Source organism: Staurois parvus, unplaced genomic scaffold, assembly GCF_062004578.1.
Source record: "Staurois parvus isolate SC_StPar_1 unplaced genomic scaffold, SC_StPar_1.0 ptg000389l, whole genome shotgun sequence".
Classification (NCBI taxonomy): Eukaryota; Metazoa; Chordata; class Amphibia; order Anura; family Ranidae; genus Staurois; species Staurois parvus.
This window is the reverse complement of record NW_028318185.1, coordinates 3,931,451-3,957,683: the sequence shown is the minus strand read 5'-3', so window position 1 is coordinate 3,957,683 and position 26,233 is coordinate 3,931,451. Positions and strand designations below refer to the sequence as shown.

Sequence of the window (26,233 nt, the reverse complement as noted above, 5' to 3'; positions counted from 1 at the left end):
TCTAATTCATCCCAAAGGTGTTCTATCAGGTTGAGGTCAGGACTCTGTGCAGGCCAGTCAAGTTCCTCCACCCCAAACGTACTCATCCATGTCTTTATGGACCTTGCTTTGTGCACTGGTGCGCAGTCATGTTGGAACAGAAAGGGGCCATCCCCAAACTCTTCCCACAAAGTTGGGAGCATGAAATTGTCCAAAATGTCTTGGTATGCTGACGCTTAAGAGTTCCCTTCACTGGAAATAGGGGGCCAAGCCCAACCTTTCAAAAGCAACCCCACACCATAATCCCCCCTCCACCAAACTTTACACTTGCCACAATACAGTCAGGCAAGTACCGTTCTCCTGGCAACCACCAAACCTAGACATGCCCATCAGATTGCCATACAGAGAAGCGTTATTGGTCACTCCAGAGAACACATCTCCACTGCTCTAGAGTCCAGTGGCGGCGTGCTTTACACCACGGCATCCAACGCTTTGCATTGCACTTGGTGATGTAAGGCTTGGATGCAGCTGCTCGGCCATGGAAACCCATTCTATGAAGCTCTCTACACATTGTTGTTGTGCTCATCTGAAGGCCACATGAAGTTTGGAGGTCTTTAGCTATTGACTCTGCAGACAGTTGGTGACTTCTGCTCACTGTGCGCTTCAACATGCACTGACCCCGCTCTGTCATTTTACGTGGCCTACCACTTGGTGGTTGAGTTGCTATTGTTCCCAGTTGCTTCCACTTTGTTATAATCCCACTAACAGTTGAGCGTGGAATATTTAGTAGCCAGGAAATGTCACGGATGGACTTATTGCACAGGTGACAACCTATCACAGGACCACGCTTGGAGTCACTGAGCTCCTGAGAGCGACCCATTCTTTCACAAATGTTTGTAGAAGCAGTCTGCATGCCTAGGGGCTTGATTTTATACACCTGTGACCATGGAGGTGCTTGGAACACCTGAATCCAATGATTTGGAGGGCGGCCCAATACTTTTGGCAGTATAGTATATATTAACCTCCCCCTTCACAGCAAGTGCACAAGCTGGGAACCCAGACAAAAATATCTCACAATGTCTGAGAGACACAAGAAGCTGTCAGCCACCCAGCACTGGTAGTGAAAGGATTGACCATTTAATGCAAATAAGTAATGACATGCACAAAAACGCATAAAATATTTATGATACTTACGTCCGCAGACACCTACTTCATACCTAGGCATGTCCCTGCTGTAGTCACAATAAAGTCCTTTGTGCGGGTCACACATGTCTGCCTCCGTGCAGTTCTCTCCTCGCTGCCTGGCGCAGGTCTTGCAGCAGTCGCAGCCATCTGTGACCAGACTGACCCCAGGGGGACACACAGGGGTGGTTGGGGGGCACTCACATGGCCACTTACAGTACTGGACCCGAACATAATCTTCTGTAACAGCAGGGGTTGGAGGCATTGTGGTCGTGTGTTGTAGAATGACCTGTAAATGACACAAAAAAAAAACTTTTCAGCAAAAATGAGTTGTGGGTTGTATCAGCATGAGGAAAAAAAACAGCAAAACCTGGATGGGTTGCTGGATGGATTGTACAATCACTACATCAGACCAGGCCCAACTCTGCACTGGCTGTATAGACTGATGAGTCAGTCCTGTGGGCCACTGGATGCAGACCTTAACTGTGCAATCTGCTGATTAGTTTCTTGAGCATGCTTGTCTAAAAGGATGGTGGTGATGTGTTCTTCCATATAGTGCTCAGGTAGAAAATGACTAATGGCACTGAAAGCAAACAGCTGTGAGAGCAAGGACAACAGTAACTCTAGGTTCCCTGTGGATCCGCACGAAAATCCATGTAGCCGCACCACATGCACAGAGAAATGTGGACCCGCGGGTGGATGCCATTAGTTCTAATGGCACGCCACCGCACTGGAAAACGCAAACGTACTGGGAACTGAGGTTCCCATGCGGGCTGCGTTTTCCAAAGAAGTGCAGGGACTTCTTTCCCTGCGTGTCACGGGTATGGGAGTCCATTCAAATGAATGAGCTCTCGTGCCCCTGCAAAACACGGCCCGCACAGCCGCATATATGTGAACCGGGGGTAACAAAATAATCTAGAGTGGGTGACTGAGGACAAAGAGAAGGCAAATTTATTTAACCTCCTTAGCGGTATTCCCGAGTGTAGCTCGGGGTAAGGTTTCTGTACCAAAAGCGGTAACCCCGAGCTACACTCGGGATTACCATGCGGCGTTGCTCAGGGAGTCCCTGCAGCACTTACCTTGTCCTGCGCTCCCGCGATGTGTCCCCTGCAGCGTCCTTGGCCATCTCCTCCGGCCGATGCCGGCATCCGGCTTCCGTGTTCCGGTCCCTGTGATGTCGGGACATACGGGCGCTGGAACCGGCGGCAAATTTGAAATTTTAAAAAAATTTCATTTTTTTAAAAATGATTATTACATAGTAAAACATTGCTGTATCAAACCATTTCACATACATTTTGTCCCGAGTGCTTTGTCCTGTCCCCTGCCTGCATTTCTACTGTTCTTTCTGCCTGGAAACTGAGAAACGTCCATGGCGTCCAAAAAGTGTCCCTTTAAGTCAAAAGCGGTTTTAGACCGGCTAGAGAACAGCGATAGTAAATCAGAACCACTTGCAGAATTGAGTGATAATGATTCGTGGGGGAAATTCCTCATCAGACGCTGAAAACGATTTTGCGACTTTGCTCAGCGGTGTGCGAATTTGCCTCTGTATTTCAAATTTCAGTGTTTTTCGTTTGATTATATTATTGAATTAAATTTATTATTATTATATTATTATTTTTTATGATTATTTATTAAATTATAATTTATGATTTCGTGTTTCAAATTTTATCATACCCGGGATGTTTACTAGACTCTTGTTCGGACAGATTTCAGTGAGTTATTCCTAAAAATTACAGCCTACAATAAAAAACTACATATTTCCATGCAAAAAAATGGTACCACTTTCAGCACAAAAAATCGGAAAGAATCATACCGCCAGGGAGGTTTATACCTTCTTCAGCTCTGTGAATACAAAGGAGCATGGGGGAGCTCTTGTCCATAATGGGCATGGTATTGACACAGCTCCAGATGATCCACATTGGCTCACAATTGATATGATCCAAAAATATTTAGACAGAATAAAGGTGAATAAAGCACCTGGACCGGATGGCATACACCCACGGGGCCTTAAAGAGATGAGCTCTGTCATTCCAAAGCCATTGTTTCTAATTGTTAGGGACTCTTTAATGACTGACATAGTACCACTGGATTGGTGTAACGCCAATGTGGTGCCAATATTTAAGGGGTCAAAATCTTTACCAAGTAATTATAGACCTGTTAGTTTAACTTCTATAGTTGGGAAGATACTGGAGAGTTTAATAAAAGACCACATAGATGAGCTCTTGCTGGAAAACAATATTTTAAGCAACAGACAGCATGGATTCATGTAAGACAGAAGTTGTCAAACAAATCTGATTTCTTTTTATTAGGGGGCGAGCAAAACCTTGGACAAGAGGGGTGGCGGTGGACATTGTATACTTGGACAGAGGGGTGGCTGTGGACGTGGTATACTTGGACAGAGGGGTGGCGGTGGACGTTGTATACTTGGACAGAGGGGTGGCTGTGGACGAGGTATACTTGGACAGAGGGGTGGTGGTGGACATTGTATACTTGGACAGAGGGGTGGTGGTGGACATTGTATACTTGGACAGAGGGGTGGCTGTGGACGTGGTATACTTGGACAGAGGGGTGGCGGTGGACGTTGTATACTTGGACAGAGGGGTGGCTGTGGACGAGGTATACTTGGACAGAGGGGTGGTGGTGGACATTGTATACTTGGACAGAGGGGTGGTGGTGGACATTGTATACTTGGACAGAGGGGTGGCTGTGGACGTGGTATACTTGGACAGAGGGGTGGCTGTGGACGTGGTATACTTGGACAGAGGGGTGGCTGTGGACGTGGTATACTTGGACAGAGGGGTGGTGGTGGACGTGGTATACTTGGACAGAGGGGTGGCGGTGGACGTGGTATACTTGGACAGAGGGGTGGCGGTGGACGTGGTATACTTGGACAGAGGGGTGGCGGTGGACGTGGTATACTTGGACAGAGGGGTGGCGGTGGACGTGGTATACTTGGACAGAGGGGTGGCTGTGGGCGTGGTATACTTGGACAGAGGGGTGGCTGTGGGCGTGGTATACTTGGACAGAGGGGTGGCGGTGGACGTGGTATACTTGGACAGAGGGGTGGTTGTGGACGTGGTATACTTGGACAGAGGGGTGGCTGTGGACGTGGTATACTTGGACAGAGGGGTGGCGGTGGATGTGGTATACTTGGACAGAGGGGTGGCGGTGGACGTGGTATACTTGGACAGAGGGGTGGTCGTGGACGTGGTATACTTGGACAGAGGGGTGGCTGTGGATGTGGTATCCTTAGACAGAGGGGTGGCGGTGGACGTGGTATCCTTGGACAGAAGGGTGGCGGTGGACGTGGTATCCTTGGACAGAGGGGTGGCGGTGGACATGGTATACTTGGACAGAGGGGTGGCGGTGGACGTGGTATACTTGGACAGAGGGGTGGCGGTGGACGTGGTGTACTTGGACAGAGGGGTGGCGGTGGACGTGGTGTACTTGGACAGAGGGGTGGCGGTGGACATGGTGTACTTGGACAGAGGGGTGGCGGTGGACGTGGTATACTTGGACAAAGGGGTGGCGGTGGACGTGGTATACTTGGACAGAGGGGTGGTGGTGGACGTGGTATACTTGGACAGAGGGGTGGCTGTGGATGTGGTATCCTTAGACAGAGGGGTGGCGGTGGACGTGGTATCCTTGGACAGAAGGGTGGCGGTGGACGTGGTATCCTTGGACAGAGGGGTGGCGGTGGACATGGTATACTTGGACAGAGGGGTGGCGGTGGACGTGGTATACTTGGACAGAGGGGTGGGGTGGACGTGGTATACTTGGACAGAGGGGTGGCGGTGGGCGTGGTATACTTGGACAGAGGGGTGGCGGTGGGCGTGGTATACTTGGACAGAGGGGTGGGGTGGACGTGGTATACTTGGACAGAGGGGTGGGGTGGACTTGGTATACTTGGACAGAGGGGTGGCGGTGGACGTGGTATACTTGGACAGAGGGGTGGCGGTGGACGTGGTATACTTGGACAGAGGGGTGGCGGTGGACGTGGTATACTTGGACAGAGGGGTGGTGGTGGACGTGGTATACTTGGACAAAGGGGTGGCGGTGGACGTGGTATACTTGGATTTTGCAAAAGTGTTCCAGCACGGCCGCATAGATGTGAACCGGGGGTAAAAAGGTCCGGTCTGAGCATGCAGGCCCCTAACCCTAGGTTCACATCTGTGTTGGTGGTGCCAGACAGATGTGATGGGTGGGGCCATGTGAGTGCAAATGAAAAAAATGCAAAAGCATTCCCCACACACGGCTAATGTGTAAGGCAGGGGCGGACTGACAACTCACGGGGCCCCGGGCAATAGGGGATCATGGGGCCCCTGTGTCCTTGCCCAAACTCAAAAAAGTCTATTAAAAAGGTACCAGGGGCATCTCATGGGGCCCCCTACTGACCCGGTCCCACGGGCGGTGCCCGAGTTTCCAAATGGTCAGTCCGCCCCTGGTGTAAGGTAAAGTCTACGGGCTTGGAAACATCTGTATGTAAATGGATAGAAAACTGTCTAAAAGATGGTATTCAGAGAGTCGTGGTTAAGGATTCATACTGTGGGGTGGTCTGAGTTCAATTACAGCCTGCCTAGGAACACCCACTCCCCCAGACTGACACCCACCCATCAGGGCATTTTGACCTTTGCATAAGCCCTCCTAAGAGTCAGCCAACGTCTTGCAGCAGGGCTGAGGCTCTTGAGAGAAGTATATGTTTCTGAAACTATGTACAGCACTTTTCTACCAGCCATGATCTGCCTGCACTGCACAGAGAAGCACAGAGACCCAGTGAGTAAATCAATGGGTCTAAAATAAAGTATGTAATGATAATGGAAAGGTTTTTGTTTGCATTGGGATGTTGCTGAGGAAGGAAAGGAGGAACCAGGGAGGGCAAAATATAAAGTTCAGCTGTAACTGGGATCCTCCAGGGTCACGCAGGCTCTCCTGTACTCACTCAGGGGCTCTCTCACTATATATATTACGAATCACATTATAAATCACTTCGACTCATTCGAAGCTTAAAATGTTTTCTTCCTGAGAAATACATTCCAGTTCCAATTTCGAGTTTCTGATAAATGACAGGCCGTGCCCGCAGCCGGTGGCACACATTGATGGCTTTCCACCCATCTCAGACCCAATGGTAAAATCTGCGTTAAGCCCGGAGCTTTTCACCCCGAACAGCAGTCGTGGAAATATGAGGAAACGCATCGTGCGCTTAATACGCGGCGTCCGTATGGGATTATGTCAATCACCGAGCCGCAGCCCGCAATTCGCCCCCCCCCTCGAGAGGCTTGGCAAAGATTGTTCTTCTTTTCTAATGGCTTCTAAAAGTATCAGAAGATGAAAGGAAAGTCATTACCTCCACCGCATGGAGCCTGAAACATACGAGGCCGGCTCCTAGGACACATCAAGAACACGTTACGGGGAATTTTTTATTTTTTTTTCATCTGGACGGCTTCCATGTACATTCCAGAGATGTGACATCACCCAGAATAGTTGGATAATACATGTCTGAGGCCGGGGGCTATCCAGGAGCGCAGTGCAGTCCAGGCAGACCGTCACCGCCACTGCACATGGCTGCCATAACACAAGCCTGAAAATCAACCACTTATTGCTGTGTTACTTTAACTGACAATTGAGCGGTCATGCAACACTGCTACCAAATGAAATTTGCGTCCTTTGTTTCCCACAAGTAACGTTTTCGTTCGGTGGTATTTTACTGCCTCTGTGTTTTTATTTTTTGCACTAAAAACAAAAAAAACCCGAAAATTTTGAGAAAAAAAATATTTTTTGCTTTTTGCTATAAAACATATCCAGTAAAAAAATGTATAAAATCAAATTTCATCATAAATTTAGGACAAAAAATCCCAATACGTGTAAATTAATTGGTTTACTTAAAAGTTCTAACATCTACAAATGGTGGTATATATATATACTGGATTTTTTTTCTTTTTTTAATATTATTAATGGAGGCGATCAGCGACTTATAGCGGGACTGTGGCGGGCATTCTGACACTGGGGGGAACTGACTTGGTGTCACTGACATCCCCAATGGCACTAATACAGTGATCAGTGCTAATAAAAAGCACTGACACTGTACTAATGACACTGGGCAAGAAGGGGTTAACATGTGAGGCAATCAAAGGGTTAACTGTGTGCTGTGTGTGTGTTTTACTGTGTCAGCACATTGCTATGTATTGCTTTGCTTTCCATACCCCATACCAGCATCCTGATCACCATCATACCCGATACCAGCATCCTGAATACCACCATACCCCATACCAGTGTCCTGATCATCGCCATACCCCATACCAGCGTCCTGATCACCACCATACCCCATACCAGCATCCTGATTACCGCCATACCCCATACCAGCATCCTGATCACCGCCATACCCCATACCAACATCCTGATCACCGCCATACCCCATACCAGCATCCTGATTACCGCCATACCCCATACCAGATATAGTGAATGTGGGGTCTGGGGAGACTAGATATAGTGAATGCAGGGTCCGGGGAGACCAGATATGGTGAATGCAGGGTCTGGGTAGACCAGTTATAGTGAATGCAGGGTCCGGGTAGACCAGATATAGTGAATGCAGGGTCCGGGGAGACCGGATATAGTAAATGCAGGGTCCGGGGAGACCGGATATAGTGAATGCAGGGTCCGGGGAGACCAGATATAGTGAATGCAGAGTCCGGGGAGACCGGATTTAGTGAATGCAGAGTCCGGGTAGACCGGATATAGTGAATGCAGGGTCCGGGGAGACCGGATATAGTGAACGCAGAGTCCTGGGAGACCGGATATAGTGAACGCAGAGTCCAGGGAGATCGGATATAGTGAACTCAGGGTCCGGGGAGACCGGATATAGTGAATGCAGGGTCCGGGGAGACCGGATATAGTGAATGCAGGGTCCGGGGTAGACCAGATATAGTGAATGCAGGGTCCGGGGAGACCAGATATAGTGGACGCAGGGTCCGGGGAGACCAGATATAGTGGGCGCAGGGTCCGGGGAGACCAGATATAGTGGACGCAGGGTCCGGGGAGACCAGATATAGTGGACGCAGGGTCCAGGGAGACCAGATATAGTGAATGCAGGGTCCGGGGAGACCAGACATAGTGAATGCGGGGTCCGGGGAGACCGGATATAGTGAATGCAGGGTCCGAGGAGACCGGATATAGTGAATGCAGGGTCCGGGGAGACCAGATATAGTGAATGCAGGGTCCGGGTAGACCAGATATAGTGAATGCAGGGTCCGGGGAGACCAGATATAGCGAATGCAGGGTCCGGGGAGACCAGATATATTGAATGCAGGGTCCGGGGAGACCAGATATAGTGAATGCAGGGTCCGGGGAGACCAGATATAGTGAATGCAGGGTCCAGGGAGACCAGATATAGTGAATGCAGGGTCCAGGGAGACCAGATATAGTGAATGCATGGTCCTGGGTTTAGTAACACTTTAAACCAACATTTTACAGCAAGAAGGAAATAACAGGATCCATCAAGAAATGTACACTTAGGTGTTGTTTTCATGGTGAGCACTAGATGGCGATGTCACCTTGTTTCACCCTGAAAAATACAGCATGGGTTTAACTCCAATGTGTTCATTTCACACTGCAGAGCAACATTCTCTGTGCAAAAGTCACAGCATTTGCACAGCCACCGCGAGTAATCATTTTTACCATTTTTTTTTCATTTTTATTCATTTTGATCAGTACTTTTAATTGTGTTGATTTTTTTTTTAAGTACAAAACTGAGTTATTTTTTGTTGTCAGGTGTTAATCTACATACATGGGTCGATTTCCGAACGATTTTTCGTTTGAAAATTGGACCTAAGAATAATCGGCCAATTTTCGCTCTGTTAGTGGGGAAATGGGACCGGCCAATTTTTGTGGTTCCTCCCAATTTCTTTTATCGGGCATGCTGGAAAATTTGTGAAAAATGCCGATTTTTGAAATCATTGGTGACACTATTGGATTACAGAACGATCAATGTTTTTGATTTTCGATCAAAAAATCGTTCAGAGTTCGACCCATGTATGGCCTGCTTTACTTTCTCCTCCTCCTACCTATCTTGCATACACTGTGTAAAAAAAGATGTGTGTACTTACCTCTTTTTGATCCAGTTTGGTCCAATCACATGATGAGCTCTGATTTTTTTTTCATTTTTTTTAAGCTCCACCTTTAACCACTTGCCCTCCAGAGGATTAACCTCCCCTTTCTGACCAGGCCATTTTTTTTGCGATATGGCGCTGCGTTACTTTAACTGACAATTGCGTGGTCATGCAACGCTGCACCCAAGTGAAATTTCAGTTCTTTTTTCCCCACAAATAGAGCGTTCTTCTGCTGGTATTTGATTGCCTGTACGTTTTTATTTATAAACAAAAAAAAGACCGACAATTTAGAAAAAAATAATATTCTTGACTTTTTGCTATTAAACATGTCCAGTAAAAAAAATTTTTTAAATAAAATTTTTTCAAAAATTGAGTCCAAAATGTATTCTTCTCCATGTCTTAGCTAAAAAAAATCCCAATAGGTGTAAAGTAAAAAATATTATTTACTTTTTGCTATAAAACATATCCAGTAAAAAAATGTATAAAATCAAATGTCATCATACATTTAGGCCAAAAAATCCCAATACGTGTAAATTAATTGGTTTACGTAAAAGTTATAACATCTACAAATGGTGGTATATATACTGGGATTTTAATTTTCTTTTTACTAGTAATGGCGGCGATCAGCGACTTATAGCGGGACTGCGGTGGGCATTCTGACACTGGGTGGGAACTGACTAACTGCCACTGACATTCCAATGACACCAATACAGTGATCAGTGCTAATAAAAAGCTCTGACACTGTACTAATGGCACTGGGCAGGAAGGGGTTAACATCTGGGGCAATCAAAGGGGTAACTGTGTGCTGTGGGTGTTTTACTATGTAGACATATGTACGTATGCTCCCTTGTCTCCTCCTCCCATGCTCATCTCCAGGACTTTTCAAGAGCTTCCCCGATCCTCTGGAACTCTCTACCCCAATTTATCAGCCTATCGCCTACTCTGCTCACTTTTAGGTGAACTCTGAAAACGTATCTCTTCAGGGAGGCCTATCCAGCCTTCAGCTAATAATGGAATCTTCTATTCCTCCTACCAGTCCATCCCCCACAGCTATTACCTTTTGTACCACCAGCCCCTCCCTCCTAGATTGTAAGCTCCCAGGATCAGGGCCCTCCTATCCCTCTTGTATTGAACTGTATTGTTGCTGTATTGTCTCCTGTTATATTGTAAAATGGCTTAGTGGTTAGCACGTCTGCCGTGCAGTAAATGGGTCACGGGTTCAATTCCCAACCATGGCACCTCCTGCATGAAGTTTGCATGTTCTCACTGTGCTTGTGTGGGTTTCCTCCGGGTACTCCGGTTTCCTCCCACACTCCAAAGGCATGCTGGTAGGTTAATTGGCTCCTGTCTAAATTGTTCTAGTTTCATCCCTGGCCATGTGGGATCTCCTGCATGGTGGGGGTTGGGGAAAGACCTGCCAACCTACCCTGTAAAATAATTGCTAAGAGAATTCATGGAAAAAGTCACTTACGAGTGACTGTCCATGCAATTGCCAAGGGTTGGATACAACTGAATGGACAGATAGATATATTGTAAAGTGCTAAGCAAACTGTTGGCACTATATAAATCCTGAACAATAATAGACATGCTGCTTTGTATTGCTGTGCTGTGCAGAACAATACAAAGCAGCATGTTTGTGCTGACAGAGGAGAGATCTGTGTTGTTTACATATAGACCTCTTCCCTGACAGCTATGCTGACGATCACCAAGTCCCGGCTGAGAATCGAAGGACGGGACCCAGTGATTGACGTGCTGAGGAGCCAATAGCAGCACGGGTAGGGAGCGTGCGCGTGCCCCCTACCTGTAAATGGAAAATCACACATATATATATATACACACACATGATTTTGTGAATCCCTGTAGCAGTATTTCTGCTGTAACAAAGAACAAAAACAAAAACAGAGCTTTGAGGAAGAAGGGATCACCCTTCGAAACGCGTCAGATTCATCCTGAGTCTCTTCTCTCTATGGGGCCCTCACGTGTCTGCTACCCCAGTGTGCTGATGTTGGATTTTATATGCTTTTCATATTGCTGCTTTTGTGAGTATATATCTCAATTCAATAAATTCACCCTTTACTTTACAAGGTTGGTGCACTTTTGTTTTTGTTCTTTATTACAGCTGTTTTTGGGCTTCCCCAGCCTCGTGTTAGAGCTGCACAACCATTGATGGGCCAGTGGATGAACTTTCACATGTGGTTCAACCCGCTGAATTCTGATCTGGGTCTCTGAGCGCAGGAGGTTTTGTTTCTGTTTCTGCTGTTTCGGCTATAGGGCAGTCGGGAAGCAGTTAAAATCCATACCAATCTCTGGGTCTGGTATGCCTTTTTGGGGGGGAGGGAGGACTGTATGCATTTTATACAGGTTATAGCAAAAATGACATTTACAAAGAAGATACAGTTTAAATTGCCAGCAAATGACATTTCATTGCCGTCTTCTTAAAAAAAAAAAAAAAAAGAATACGGAGCCCTCCATATATTTTGAAGTTTGTTGGAACCAAACCCCAGGCAGTGCAGCTCATGCTTAGTGCAGACCAAACCCAAGCCATGGCCATGATTATAAACCAGGGAATCTGACATTCCCCAGGCATTCAATGCAGGGGAATCTTCCCAGGACATGTGTTTTGAATGACAGCCCAGCAAATGTTTGGTTAAAGTCACACTTGCTACTTTATAAATATGCTCCTAAAAGTTTGGCACCAATCAACGTGGGGCAGCTAACACATTAGCACCAAGGCCCATGGAGGTCTTGTTCGGGCGACCATGTAATCAGCATTCTCCGGGGTGTCACTGCTCTTAGTATTTGTACAGTCAGTGGGGTGTGGGATACATTATGATGTGGCAGGCTGTCAAAACATCTGGAGAGCAGACGTGACATCTGGAGAACAGACTCAGCTGCTGCTGCTGTGCTGTGTATGCAGGTTGCAGGGAGCCTGGTGCAGTGCGGAGCCTCGGCGCTCTGTAGTGAGGACTGTAAGGGGGACCAGATATATCGCAGGTCAGTGTCAGCACTGCAGAATATGGTAAGACGATTTAGCAAGTGCAAAGACTGCAGATGTGCAAAGTCCCCAGTTATCAATTTTCATCAGTTTAAATGAGTCGGCAAGTAGATATAAACCCAATACATAAGACATTTCATAGGAAGCTTTAATATGTTAATGTAATATCAAACGGTATTCTAATTTCATTTGAATTAATAGCCTGGGATGTTGCCATGAAAATCCTCATTCAAGGGTTTCATGTTATAACCCATATGGAAGAAAAATATATTTGAAATATATTTTTAAATATATTCTTCCCAAATATATTGACATATATTTGAAATACTACAATTTTGGCCATATTCAATATATTTCAATAAAAAAAAAAAAAAAAATATATATATATATATATATATATATATATATATATATATATATATATATATCCTCTGGAACTCTCTACCCCAATTTATCAGACTAACGCCCACCCTGCTCACTTTTAGGCAATCTCTGAAAACCTATCTCTTCAGGGAAGCCTATCCTGCCCTCAGCTAATAATGGAATCTTCTACTCTTCCTACCAGTCCACCCCCCACTGTTATTACCATTCTGTACCACTAGCCCCTCCCTCTTAGATTGTAAGCTCCCAGGATCAGGCCCTCCTATCCCTCTTGTATTGAACTGTATTGATGCTGTATTGTCTCCCGTTATATTGTAAAACGCTGAGAAAACTGTTGGTGCTATATAAGTCCTGTATAATAATAATATATATATAAATATATATGAATATACTGTATGTTGAAATGCGTTTTTTAATTTTTACAAATATATATGAAAAATATTTTTAAAAATATATATATTTTAAATATATTCTTCAGATTTTTTTTTTAACATATAAAAAAGTCATTTTACCATATATTTTTACATATATTTGTAAATGCATTCCAAAAATGTAGATTTGTATTTTTAAAAACATACAGTATATTTGAAAATGTATTTTTAAAAATATTTTTTCATACATTTTGTAATAAGAATGCATTTCAACATACAGTATATATATATATATATATATATATATTTTTTTTTTTTTAATTGCAATATATTGAATATGGCTAAAATTGTAGCATTTCAAATATATGCCAATATATTCGGGAAAAATATTTTTAAAATATATTTCAAATATATTTTTCTTCCATGTGGGAAGGTGACAACGCTCTGTCCACGTATCACATTTGTTCTCTTGTGTTGTCACCCTGTCACATGGGTTTCTGATGGAGACTTCTATTGGCTGCTTTCACTCCATCCGGCAGCACAGGGTATCAGGCATTCAGCAGCACAGTGGCTTGTTGGTCTGCACTCCAGCCTTGCAGCACTGGGGAGCTTGGTCTGAATTATGACCAACTGGAGGCAGGAACAAGGGGTGGGCAGGAAGGGCAGCTGCCCTGGGCGCTGTGGTATCATGGGAGGTGGGAGTGCACAGTGGAGAGTTCCTACTTACAAGCAGGCAAGAGTAGTGACAGCAGCTTCAGAGTAATAAGTATTTGTGCTTGGGAGGAGAGTATTTGTGCTAAGAGGTGGAGGGAGAAGAGGAGAAGTTGGGCAGCACAGTGGCTAAACGGTTAGCACTTCCACCTGGCAGTACTAGGGTCGTTGGTTTGAAGCCCAACCACTGCAATACCTGCATGGAGTTCGCACATTCTCCCTGTGCCTGAGTGGGTTTCCTCCTGGTGTTTAAGTTTCCTCCCACACGCCAAAGACATGCTGGTAGGTGAATTGGATCCTGTCTAAATTGTCCCTAGTATGTGTATGTATGAATGTGAGTTAGGGACCTTAGATTGTACGCCCCTTGGTGTGCCCCTGAGGACGTGTTGGTACACGAAACACATTGAGTGGAGCCCTATTGCTGATGCCACGCCACCGCTATTGAGGAGCGGTGGCCATCTTGCTTCATGCACTACTGTCCGTCACGGATAAACCATACGTGCCATTCATAGGCACTCTCTGAGTTGGTACTCTCACACAAAGGACATTCCATTATTCAGGAATGATTATATGAACTTTTTTTTAGCACCATTTACCAGTTTACATCATTATTGCACTTATTTGCACTTTTTTGACTTTACATGCGTTTATGATTGTTAACATGCATTTATAGCGCTGCACTATTACTTTAACATATTTCTATTCTGGGACTGTTGCCAATACCCTGAGTGCTAGCTGCTACCTTCATATCTATACCTATATTTATATTTATCTTGTGTAATACCATTTTAGTAGTCTATATAATTTTACCAGCTTTATCGTTATTTTTAAACATCTCAATCAACAGTGGCTTACAATATACTTTAGGAGGCAAAATTGTGGGGGGGATTTGTGCTGTGGCTTATATGCTAGGAGGGGTGATTTGGGAGGATTTGTTTTGGTTCCGGACCAGACAGGCCACACTTCTCGCTCTGAAACAGACACTGTCGGCATCTCTCCCCAGCCACACGTGACTGCATTGCACTGTGAGTTATTTCCCTCGTGGCGCTCGCCCGTCAGAGTGTTGGTAACATTGAAATGCTGCTCAAGTTTATTGCAACTGGACTCCATGTATTTACTGCCCGCACCACCCTGCACCTCCCCAAACACACAAGCAAAAGTATAAATTCTGAGACAGGGTCTAACCTTTCTTGGGTCCATCCAAAAACTTTTGGGCTGGAATTATGCTTTAGTAAATATGTCCCAAGAGGTCAATAAGCTATTTTGGTATTGACAGTTTTATTTTTGGAGGCCCCATCTCTTTGTGTGACTTCACAATTCGGTAAAATAATAATACTACTCTAATTCCACATTCTTGAGCCTTGATGGGTTTGCCACATGCTTTCTGCATAAAGTATTAGACTTGTAGATCCTCCCTGCCATAGGACTTTTCACGCATAGCTTTGGTTTCCATGGCTTCTAAATATTTTCTTGGAGGAATTCCATTTTGTACATATTCAGATTGCTTCATGCAAGTTAAAAATTGTATTTTGCTCCTAGCTGTGCAGGACGTAGCAACTGACAGGTGTATTTAAAGGGCAGCTCCAGGCACATATTAAGGAAAACAGCCATAGATTCCGTTATGTATTTAATCAATCAATACCTGTATTTTTAAATTCAGCTAGTATGAATACCCAAATTTCAGCCTCTTGTATAGCATCCCTCAGGTTGAAAGACGGAGGGGCAGTACTTGGGGCTACAAAATGTATGCAATCCCCTTGATTAAAAAAAAAGGGGACCGGCGGGTTCCACATACAGATTTAGTAGGGGGTAAGCAGATTCTGTATACAGAGGTAGCAGACAGTGAGCAGGTCTTGTATATAGAGGTAGTAGGGGGTGAGCAAGTTCAGCTTATCGAGATAGTAGCGGGTAGTGAGGGGCCGAACACCCTCCCTGTTCGACCGCAAACTTTGAGCCCAGGGGACAATTCACTAAGGGGCATCTTACCGCATCCAAGTATGAAGTACGATACCGCACAGCAAATAAACATTGGCATTCACTAAAAAATACTACTAAAATACCACATTAGTTATTTTTATTAAGTTTTGCGTTATTTTAGTAGTGAAAGCCATGCAGTAATGTGTCAGGGGTTCCCCGCTGACAGCTGAATTAAAAAAAAAGAATTGCCAGCATTTAAAAAAAAAGGAAAAAAAAATAACAGTGTGGGGGTCCCGTCCCCCCATCCATACCAAGCCCTTTTGGTCTGGTATGGGTTTTAAGGGGAACCCCCATGTCAAAAATGTTTATAAAATGGCATGGGGTCCCCCCCAAAAACCATACCAGACCCTTATCTGAGCATGCAGAACCATACCAGGTCACATGCCCTCAACATGGAGTGATGCTTTTGGGCAGGGGAGGCTCCCCCCCAAAGCAACTTGTACCCATGTTAACCTCCTTGGCGATATGATTCTTTCCGATTTTTTGTGCTGAAAGCGGTACCATTTTTTTGCATGGAAATATGTAGTTTTTTATTGTAGGCTGTAATTTTTGGGAATAACTCACTGAAATCTGTATGAACAAGAGTCTAGTAAACATCCCGGGTATGATAAAACTTGAAACACGAAATCAGAAATTAAATTTAATAAATAATCATAAAAAATAATAATATAATAATAATAAATTTAATTCAATAATATAATCAAACCAAAAACACTGAAATTTGAAATACAGAGGCAAATTCACACATCGCTGAGCAAAGTCGCAAAATTGTTTTCAGTGTCTGATGAGGAATTTCCCCCACGAATCATTATCACTCAATTCTGCAAGTGGTTCTGATTTACTATCGCTGTTCTAAAACCGCTTTTGACGTAAAGGGACGCGTTTTGGACGCCATGGACTTTTCTACGTTTCCAGGCAGAAAGAACAGTCAAAATGCAGGCAGGGCGCAGGACAAAGCAGTAGGGACAAAATATATGTGAAATGCATTGAAACAGCAATGACAGCAAAAATTACATTTTTTAAAAATTTCAAATTTCCCACCGTCACAGGGACCGGAACACGGAAGCCGGATGCCGGCATCGGCCGGAGGAGATGGCCGGGGACGCTGCAGGGGACACATCGCGGGAGCGAAGGACAAGGTAAGTGCTGCAGGGACCCCCTGAGCAACGCCGCATGGTAAGCCCGAGTGTAGCTCGGGGTTACCGCTCTTGGTATTGAAATTTTAGCCCGAGCTACACTCGGGAAAACCGCTAAGGAGGTTAACGAGGGCCTCTTCCCCACAACCGTGGCCAGCGGTTGTGGGGGTCTGTGGGCAGGGGGGCTTATCGGTTTTGGAAGCCCCTTAAACAAGGGGGCCCCCTGATCCCACCTCCCATGTGAATGAGTATGGGGTACATGGTGCTGCTACTCATTCACAAAAAAAAATAGTGTAGTGTAAAAAATGACAGAAGACAGTCTTTGACAAGTCCTTTATTAAAACATCAAAAATTAAAAAAAGTCCCCCAATGTAGATCCAATATTAATCACGATGCCCGCTGCCACCGCCGACCCGAAAAAAGGAAAAAAAAAAGGCTCCACTTCCAACACTGGTATCCGCTACCTGACTGCTCTGCTGGCCTGAGAGTTCTCAAATATGTAAGGGGCAGGGCCACCCGGCAACGTCGCCAGGTAACCCCCCTCCTTGTGACATCATCAACCGGAGCATGCTGGTTGTGCTGTGATTGGCCAAAGCATTACACCTGACCTGTGGTCAGGTGCATTGCTTTGGCCAATCACAATGCACTGTCAAAGCACAGTGCATTGGGGGGTGCGGTGGGTGACTAGCCCACCAAATGCCCTTGCTGTTCGTATGTTTGCCGAACTATGTTCGTGTGGCCACCGAACCTACATTCGACTTGAACATAAAGCCCATCAATAGTAAGGGGAGAGCAGGTTCTGCATATGGAGGTAGTAGGTGGCAAGCAGATTCTGCATATGGGGGTAGTTGGTGGATAGCAGATTCTGCATACGGAGGTAGTAGGTGGATAGCAGATTCTGCATATGGGGGTAGTAGGTGGATAGCAGATTCTGCATATGGAGGTAGTAGGTGGCAAGCAGATTCTGCATACGGAGGTAGTAGGTGGCAAGCAGATTCTGCATACGGAGGTAGTAGGTGGCAAGCAGATTCTGCATATGGAGGCTGTAGGTGGCAAGCAGATTCTACATACTGAGGTAGTAGGTGGCAAGCAGATTCTACATACGGAGGTAGTAGGTGGCAAGCAGATTCTGCATACGGAGGTAGTAGGTGGCAAGCAGATTCTGCATACGGAGGTAGTAGGTGGCAAGCAGATTCTGCATACGGAGGTTGTAGGTGGCAAGCAGATTCTACATACGGAGGTAGTAGGTGGCAAAAGAACTGCACTGCTCCTTCTCCTTGTCACTTCACAAACAATATTCTCCTGTAGTAATAGGGAGGGAAGTCCCACATGAGGTTTCAGAGTCTTGGGACATGCCATGTCAAGTAGACAAGGGGGTTATGGGGCTACACTGAGAAGGGTTGAGCTTCATCCTCTGCAGAATTTTTCTACGCCCACCCCGCAATCTGCAGCATCCTTCCAAAGGTGTTTCTTCTACAGCTTCGGAAACAGAAGATAAAAGTGTCCTCCAATAACCACCAAGCTCAGTGTTTTAATGCCAACTTGACAGATCTGCTGGCTTTACAGGTGCTCCCATTACAGCTCATGAAACCAGCCTTTTCCACATGTTTGTGGTCTGTGTTACACCACAGAGGCAGATAGCAAGCTGGCATTATTTTGCCCAGAAGGCCATCCTTGTCCTCTACCAGCATATGAAAAGTAATTTTTCTGTGTTTCTGTACCATATTGTCATTGGCAGGGTGCTCATGACCATGGGCATGTGATCCATTAAGCATTGGCAGGTATGCTATATATCCATCAAGGGAACATTGGGTCAATCATCTGGAGGCTTGGAAGGAAGCAGGACTGGGCACACCACTGGAGTTTGTGATGTCTCCACATGTTGTGCAGTCACCTGTACCCCCTCGTCCTCACTGGCCTCTTTCAGTAACAGCCATCAGTGAGTATCTGAGTATCTGTCTGGGGGACTGGGGTTCTTTTCATCTCATTGAATGCTTAGGATGCAAATAGTACTTTGACACCTTTTCAATCACATGGTTGCCGCTTCCCAATGACTTCAAAATCCCTGCTATTGGTGCTATAGACTAATTATTTAAGTGTCATCCAGCCCCCCAAAAATTGATACCTGCCCTTAGTAACAGCTTTTGCCACTTTTCCTGGTCTATTCTGGTGTACTAACTGGTGCACTGTACAGGTGCTACACAATTTTTCTGCAGCTCGATCTCAGCTGCAAAATTTCTTATGTTTGTTGCTGGGTGAATCCTGCATTGCACCTCAACCTTGTTCTGATGTCCTACACTCAAAAATATTTGTATGTCTGAGTGTTGTCTCTCAAATAAGACACCCTAGTGTTTATTTCAGGATGAAACCTACTTTGTATCTCTCTCCTATATTGTGGCTTAACCATGCTTCTCATATACTGTTCTGCAACTGTATTTATGGCTTTTGTTTCTCATAAAATATGCTCTACCTTCTATTGCAAAACACAGATTGTTTCATTTTTCCTTCTTACATTGTGGCCTAACCAAGGTGCTTACATACAGTTTAGCCACTCTACAATCTTTGCAGATATTATCTCTCAGAATATACTCTCTATAAACCTGCTTTGTCCTTCCCTATAATACTGCAGTCTAACCAAGGTTCTTGCATACAGTTCAGCCACTGTACAAACTGCAGCTATTGTCTTTCAGATAATACACTCTATTTTTTACTTAAAGATAAAACCTGCCTTGTCCCTCCCTATAATACTTTGGCCTAACCAAGGTGCTTACATACAGTTCAGCCACTCTACAATCTTTGTGGATATTGTCTCAGAATATACGCTCTATTTTTTATTTAAGATAAAACTTGCCTTGTCCCTCCCTATAATACTTTGGCCTAACCAAGGTGCTTACATACAGTTCAGCCACTCTACAATCTTTGTGGATATTATCTCTCAGAATATACGCTCTATTTTTTATTTAAGATAAAACCTGCCTTGTCCCTCCCTATAATATTTTGGCCTAACCAAGGTGCTTACATACAGTTCAGCCACTCTACAATCTTTGTGGATATTATCTCTCAGAATATACACTCTAAAAAACCTGCTTTATCCTTCCCTATAATACTGCAGCCTAAGCAAGGTGCTTACATACAATTCAGCCACTGTACAAACTTTGCAGCTATTGTCTCTCAGATAATAAACTCTATTTTTTATTTAAAGATAAAACCTGCCTTGTCCCTCCCTATAATACTGCAGCCTAAACCAAGGTTCTTACATACAGTTCAGCCACTGTACAATCTTTGTCGCTGTTGTCTCTCACAGAATACATTGTATTTTTTATTTAAAAATAAAACCTGAATTGTCTTTCTCTCCTATATTATAGCTTAACCTAGCTGCTTACATATTGTCAAGCCATTTCACAATATTTGTGGCTATCATCTCTCAAACAATACACTCTAATGTTTATTTCATGATAAAACCTGCCTCTTCTCTCCTTCCTAAATTGTGGCTTAACTGGGATGCTCACATATTTGTCCAACCATTATAAAATGTTTGTGGTTACTGTCTCTCAGATAATTTACTCCAGTTATTACTGCAAAATAAAACCTGCCTCATCTCTTTCCATTTGCTACAGGATCTGTTGTGACGCTAGCCAATTTTTAACTAAACACATAACTGAAGTCTATATTTTTACTGTTTGTAGAAAAATTGAGGATACAGGAATTTATGCGCAGAGGTATACTTTTTGGGCTGCCAGTTTCCTCCATATTTGTCATTGTTGCTGGAGATGGCATTGGGGGAAGGAAATGTTTCCTCAAAAGTAGATAATTTTTTCAAGCAAATTTTGCCAAATACTATTACATGGCTAATTTCAGTGAAATGTAAGCAAATGTAAAATTGGTAATTTCACAGCCAAATGAATTTGCCAAAATGATGCTGTTCACCTCTAGTTACGCCTTAGAAATGGGAAGTTGCCATTTGTGTATTTAATTCTCCAATCGTTGGATCTCCTAGCACAGTAAGGAAAGGAAATAAAGCATTCAGCTTACCCCTTGCTATTTTAAAGTGGTATTAAACCCAAAACCATTTATTATACTGCAGCTTACCAATTCTTAGATTTAATGGCTACATTGGTTTTCTTTTTTAGGCTTTCTTTCCTTTATTTTCACCTGGTGATCTGGCCAGTAACTCTGTACTTGTAGAACAAACTTTCCTGTATATGAAGCAGTTACAGGGATGAAACAAAACAATTTACCACTGGCAGAGGTGCTTACAATGATCAGCTTTTATTTCTATAAAATGTTTACCCCAAAACGAAAAAAAAAAACCACATTGCTGTAACTGATTCTAAAGTGTTAGCTGCAGTTTGGCTTCAGTTTGTTAGTGTATTCAAATCTGCTAGTAAATCAAACATTCCCCTGCCCTTAGACTGACAATGCTGCTGTCCAAAGGTGCACTCTGTGCTTCTTCATCCAGAGTGGGGGGCACTCTAATACAGGCGGTGTGTTACTGGCTAGATCACCAGTTAATAACAGAGTGAAAAAAGGCTAACAAAAAAGAAAACTAATGTAGCCACCACATCTAATGATTGGTAAGTTGCAATATATTAAATTTTTGGTTTGGGATTTAATACCGCTTTAAGTATTCATTATTTTCTGGTGTATACCTTTAAATTCATGGCATACATGAAGAGCAGCTGCTGAATCCTTTATGCCAGTTCAAGATCTTTGTCCCTGGAAATACAAACCCTAACGACATTCCACGATGGGATTTTGCTTTGCCAAATTCAAGAGCTTCGACTTTACAAGCCCTTAATTGAAATTCCAAGTTGTACTCAGCTTCATACAGTGAGAAAGGTAGAACGAGGACACGGCCGCTACCAAGATACAACTACCAATCTGTCTTCAATTGCTCCTGAAATATTCAATGATGACTCACAATGTTACCCCATCTATTCCCACGTCATACAACATTTACAGTGTGACTGCGATTGATAAAATTGATACAACATATCAAATGGCAAAAATGCTTCCTAGTGCCTGCAGCAGACAGGTGACATCATCCAAGCCTAGGCAAAGTCACTAGACTGGAGGTCCAGGATGGATTTTTACAAATTGTAATAAGAGTGCCAAACAGACAATTTCAGAGTCCGAAAAACCCGAAATAATAGTATCGAATCACCAATGATACCACTGAACAGCCAACGTGTTTCGGGAGCCAAAGAGCTTCCTCAGGGCATACACATTATAGGTAATCATGAAGACTCTATTATGGCACAAACAGGAGCAAACTGATCATTTGGAAACTCAGGCACCGCCTGAGGGCCTGGGGTCAGTAGGGGGCCTTATGAGATGCCCCTGGTACCTTTTTCATAGGCTTTTTTACATTTGGGCAAGGACACAGGGGCCCCATGATCCCCTATTGCTCGGGGGCCCCATGAGTTGTCAGTCTGCCCCTGGGCACAAAACACCAAAAGTAAATTATTTGGGGCCACTAGATGGAGCTGACAATATAGGAATTCATCTATTAGAAAAACTACGGGGACATTTGGGCCAGCTTGCACAGATGCTTTTCACATTTGGCCAATTAATGTTTTATATATAGATGCCTTTGTGTCTGCTTATCTTTTTATGTGACTACTTTTGCAATTTGATCTCAGTACATTTTTAGGTGGTATGCTAGCTATTTCTTGTAATTGGCTATAATACTTTCTCAACTGAGCATTTTCAGAGTCCAAAAACTCAAAATAATAGTACTGAATCACCAATGATACCACTGAACTGCCAATGTGTTTCGAGGGCCAAAGACCTTCCTCAGGGCTTACACATTATAGGTAATCACAAAGACTCTATTATGGCACAAACAGGGGTGGACTGATCATTTGGAAACTCAGGCACTGCCCGAGGGCCCAGGGTCAGTAGGGGGCCCCATGAGATGCCCCTGGTACCTTTTTCATAGGCTTTTTTGAGTTTGGGCAAGGACATAGGGGCCCCATGATCCCCTATTGCCCGGGGGCCCCATGAGTTGTCAGTCTGCCCCTGGGCACAAAACACCAAAAGTAAATTATTTGGGGCCACTAGATGGAGCTGACAATATAGGAATTCATCTATTAGAAAAACTACAGGGACATTTGGGCCAGCTTGCACAGATGCTTCTCACATTTGTCCAATTAATGTTTTATATATAGACGCCTTTGTGTCTGCTTATCTTTTTATGTGACTACTTTTGCAATTTGATCTCAGTACATTTTTAGGTGGTATGCTAGCTATTTCTTGTAATTGGCTATAATACTTTCTCAACTGAGCATTTTCAGAGTCCAAAAACTCAAAATAATAGTACTGAATCACCAATGATACCACTGAACTGCCAATGTGTTTCGAGGGCCAAAGACCTTCCTCAGGGCTTACACATTATAGGTAATCACAAAGACTCTATTATGGCACAAACAGGGGTGGACTGATCATTTGGAAACTCAGGCACTGCCCGAGGGCCCAGGGTCAGTAGGGGGCCCCATGAGATGCCCCTGGTACCTTTTTCATAGGCTTTTTTGAGTTTGGGCAAGGACATAGGGGCCCCATGATCCCCTATTGCCCGGGGGCCCCATGAGTTGTCAGTCTGCCCCTGGGCACAAAACACCAAAAGTAAATTATTTGGGGCCACTAGATGGAGCTGACAATATAGGAATTCATCTATTAGAAAAACTACAGGGACATTTGGGCCAGCTTGCACAGATGCTTCTCACATTTGTCCAATTAATGTTTTATATATAGACGCCTTTGTGTCTGCTTATCTTTTTATGTGACCACTTTTGCAATTTGACCTCAGTACATTTTTAGGTGGTATGCTAGCTATTTCTTGTAATTGGCTATAATACTTTCTCAACTGAGCATTTTCAGAGTCCAAAAACCCAAAATAATAGTACTGAATCACCAATGATACCACTGAACTGCCAATGTGTTTCGAGGGCCAAAGATCTTCCTCAGGGCTTACACATTATAGGTAATCAGAAAGACTCTGTTATGGCACAAATCCCCATAAGTAAATTATTTGAGGCCACTAGATGAAACTGACGATTTAGGAATTAATCTATTAGAAAAACTACAGAGACATTTGGGCCAGCTTGCACAGATGCTTCTCACATATAGCCAGTTAATGTTTTATATACAGACACCTTTGTGTCTGCTTATCTTTTTATGTGACTACTTTTGCAATTTGTCCTCAGTACATTTTTGGGTGCTATGCTGGCTTTTTCTTGTAATTGGCTATAATACTTTGACAACTGAGCAATTTCAGAATCCAAATCCTGAAATAATAGTACTGAATTACCAATGATACCACTGAACAGCCAACGTGTTTCGGGGGCCAAAGATCTTCCTCAGGGCTTACACATTATAGGTAATCATAAAGACTCTATTACGACACAAAACACCAAAAGCAAATTATTTGGGGCCACTAGATGGAGCTGACGATATAGGAATTAATCTATTAGAAAAACTACAGGGACATTTGGGCCAGCTTGCACAGATGCTTCTCACATTTGGTCAATGAATGTTTTATATAGACACCTTTGTGTCTGCTTATCTTTCTATGTAACCACTTTTGCAATTTGTCCTCAGTAAATTTTTGGGTGATATACTGGCTTTTTCTTGTAATTGGCTATAATACTGTCAGGGAAGGCCTGCCCATAGTGCAGGTGAAGTTCCCCTGTGCACAAATATGCGCATGCGCAGAGTCCTTACGAGCCACACAGATGTGCAGGTACTTGGACGTCGGCGCACACACATGCGCGCATGCACACTCGAGCATGCGGGCGAGCGCCTTTCACTAATGCTGGCACCAAAAGGGCTATTTAAACTGGCTGTAGTAGTTGTCCCATTGCCATACGGTATTTTCCCTGCTCGGGTTTCCTGATTCCTGTGATTGTCTCCTGATACCGAACCAGCCTGTTCCTGATCTCTGCTTGATTGCTTCCTGCCCTGACCTCTGGCAGGTCTTGGATTATTTTTCTGCCTCTGCTCCTGTCTGATTGATCTTCCGTTTCTGACCTGGCCTGTGACCTGACTACTCTTCCTCCTGCCGCTGTAAGCCTGATCTGCCTGACCGATACCGAACCCTGGCTCGTCTGACCCTGCATCCTCAGCAAGCACGAGTATCCATCCATCCCGCACGGCTACATCAGAACCCTGCTCCTTGCCTACAACTCATCAGCTCACCTGCTATTACCGGACTGACCACAGGCACTCATACCCCACCGTGCCCCTGCGACCGTTGTCTCACCATCAGCAGTCCTTGAGCCGGAGTTGTACGGGAAGCCTGCCTCTTCACGTCAGGCTCACTATCCAGGTGCGTGACAAATACTTTGTCAACTGAGCCATTTCAGAATCCAAATCCTGAAATAATAGTACTGAATTACCAATGATACCACTGAACAGCCAAATTGTTTCTGTGGCCAAAGACCTTCCTCAGGGCTTACACATTATAGGTAATCATAAAGGCTTTAATATGGCACAAATCACCATAACTAAATTATATGCGGCCACTAGATGGAGCTGACGATGTAGGAATTAATCTATTAGAAAAACTATGGGGACATTTCAGCCAGCTTGCACAGATGCTTCTTTTACCATTTGACCTCAGTACATTTTTAGGTGGTATGCTAGCTATTTTTTGTAATTGGCTATAATACTTTGTCAACTGAGCAATTTCAGAGTCCAAAAACCCCAAAATAATAGTACTGAATCACCAATGATACCACTGAGCTGCCAACTTGTGTCGGGGGCCAAGGATCTTCCTCAGGGCTTACACATTATAGGTAATCAGAAAGACTATTATGCCACACATCACCATAAGCAAATTATTTGCAGCCACTAGATGAAGCTGACGATTTAGGAATTAATTTATTATAAAAACTACAGGGACATTTCAGCCATCTTGCACAGATATTTCTCACATTTGCCCAATGAATGTTTTATAAATAGATGCCTTTGTGTCTGCTGTGATCTTTTTATGTGACCACTTTTGCAATGTGACCTCTGTACAGTCCAAAAATCCAAAATAATAGTACTGAATCACCAATGATACCACTGAACCCTCTCAAATTAACTGGATTATTATTATTATTATTATTATTATACAATATTTATAAAGCGCCAATAGTTCGCTCAGCGCTGTACATTACAATGGGGGACAGAACAATAACAATACAATCCAATGCAAAACATGAGGGGATCGAGGGCCCTGCTCTTTGGAGCTTACAATCTAGGAGGGAGGGGATGGTGGCACAGGAGGAGATAGCTGTGGGGGATGGAGTGGTAGGAAGAGTGGAGGAGGTCGGCAAGTTAGCAGGGGGTGGGGTAGGCTTCCCTGAAGAGATGGGTTTTCAGGGTGCGCCTAAAGGAGAGGAGAGTAGGTGATAA

At 44.2% G+C, this 26,233-nt stretch overlaps 1 protein-coding gene across 1 annotated transcript in view; it reads right to left on the bottom strand.

Moving 5' to 3' along the window:
• The window catches only part of CCN4 (cellular communication network factor 4), a 131,208-nt gene that overhangs the window by 20,360 nt on the left and 84,615 nt on the right, over positions 1-26,233 (bottom strand). The window contains exon 2 of the mRNA XM_089685947.1: positions 1,174-1,450. Within this exon, the coding sequence (XP_089542073.1) occupies positions 1,174-1,450 (277 nt within the window). The remainder of the gene's footprint in view (positions 1-1,173; positions 1,451-26,233) is intronic.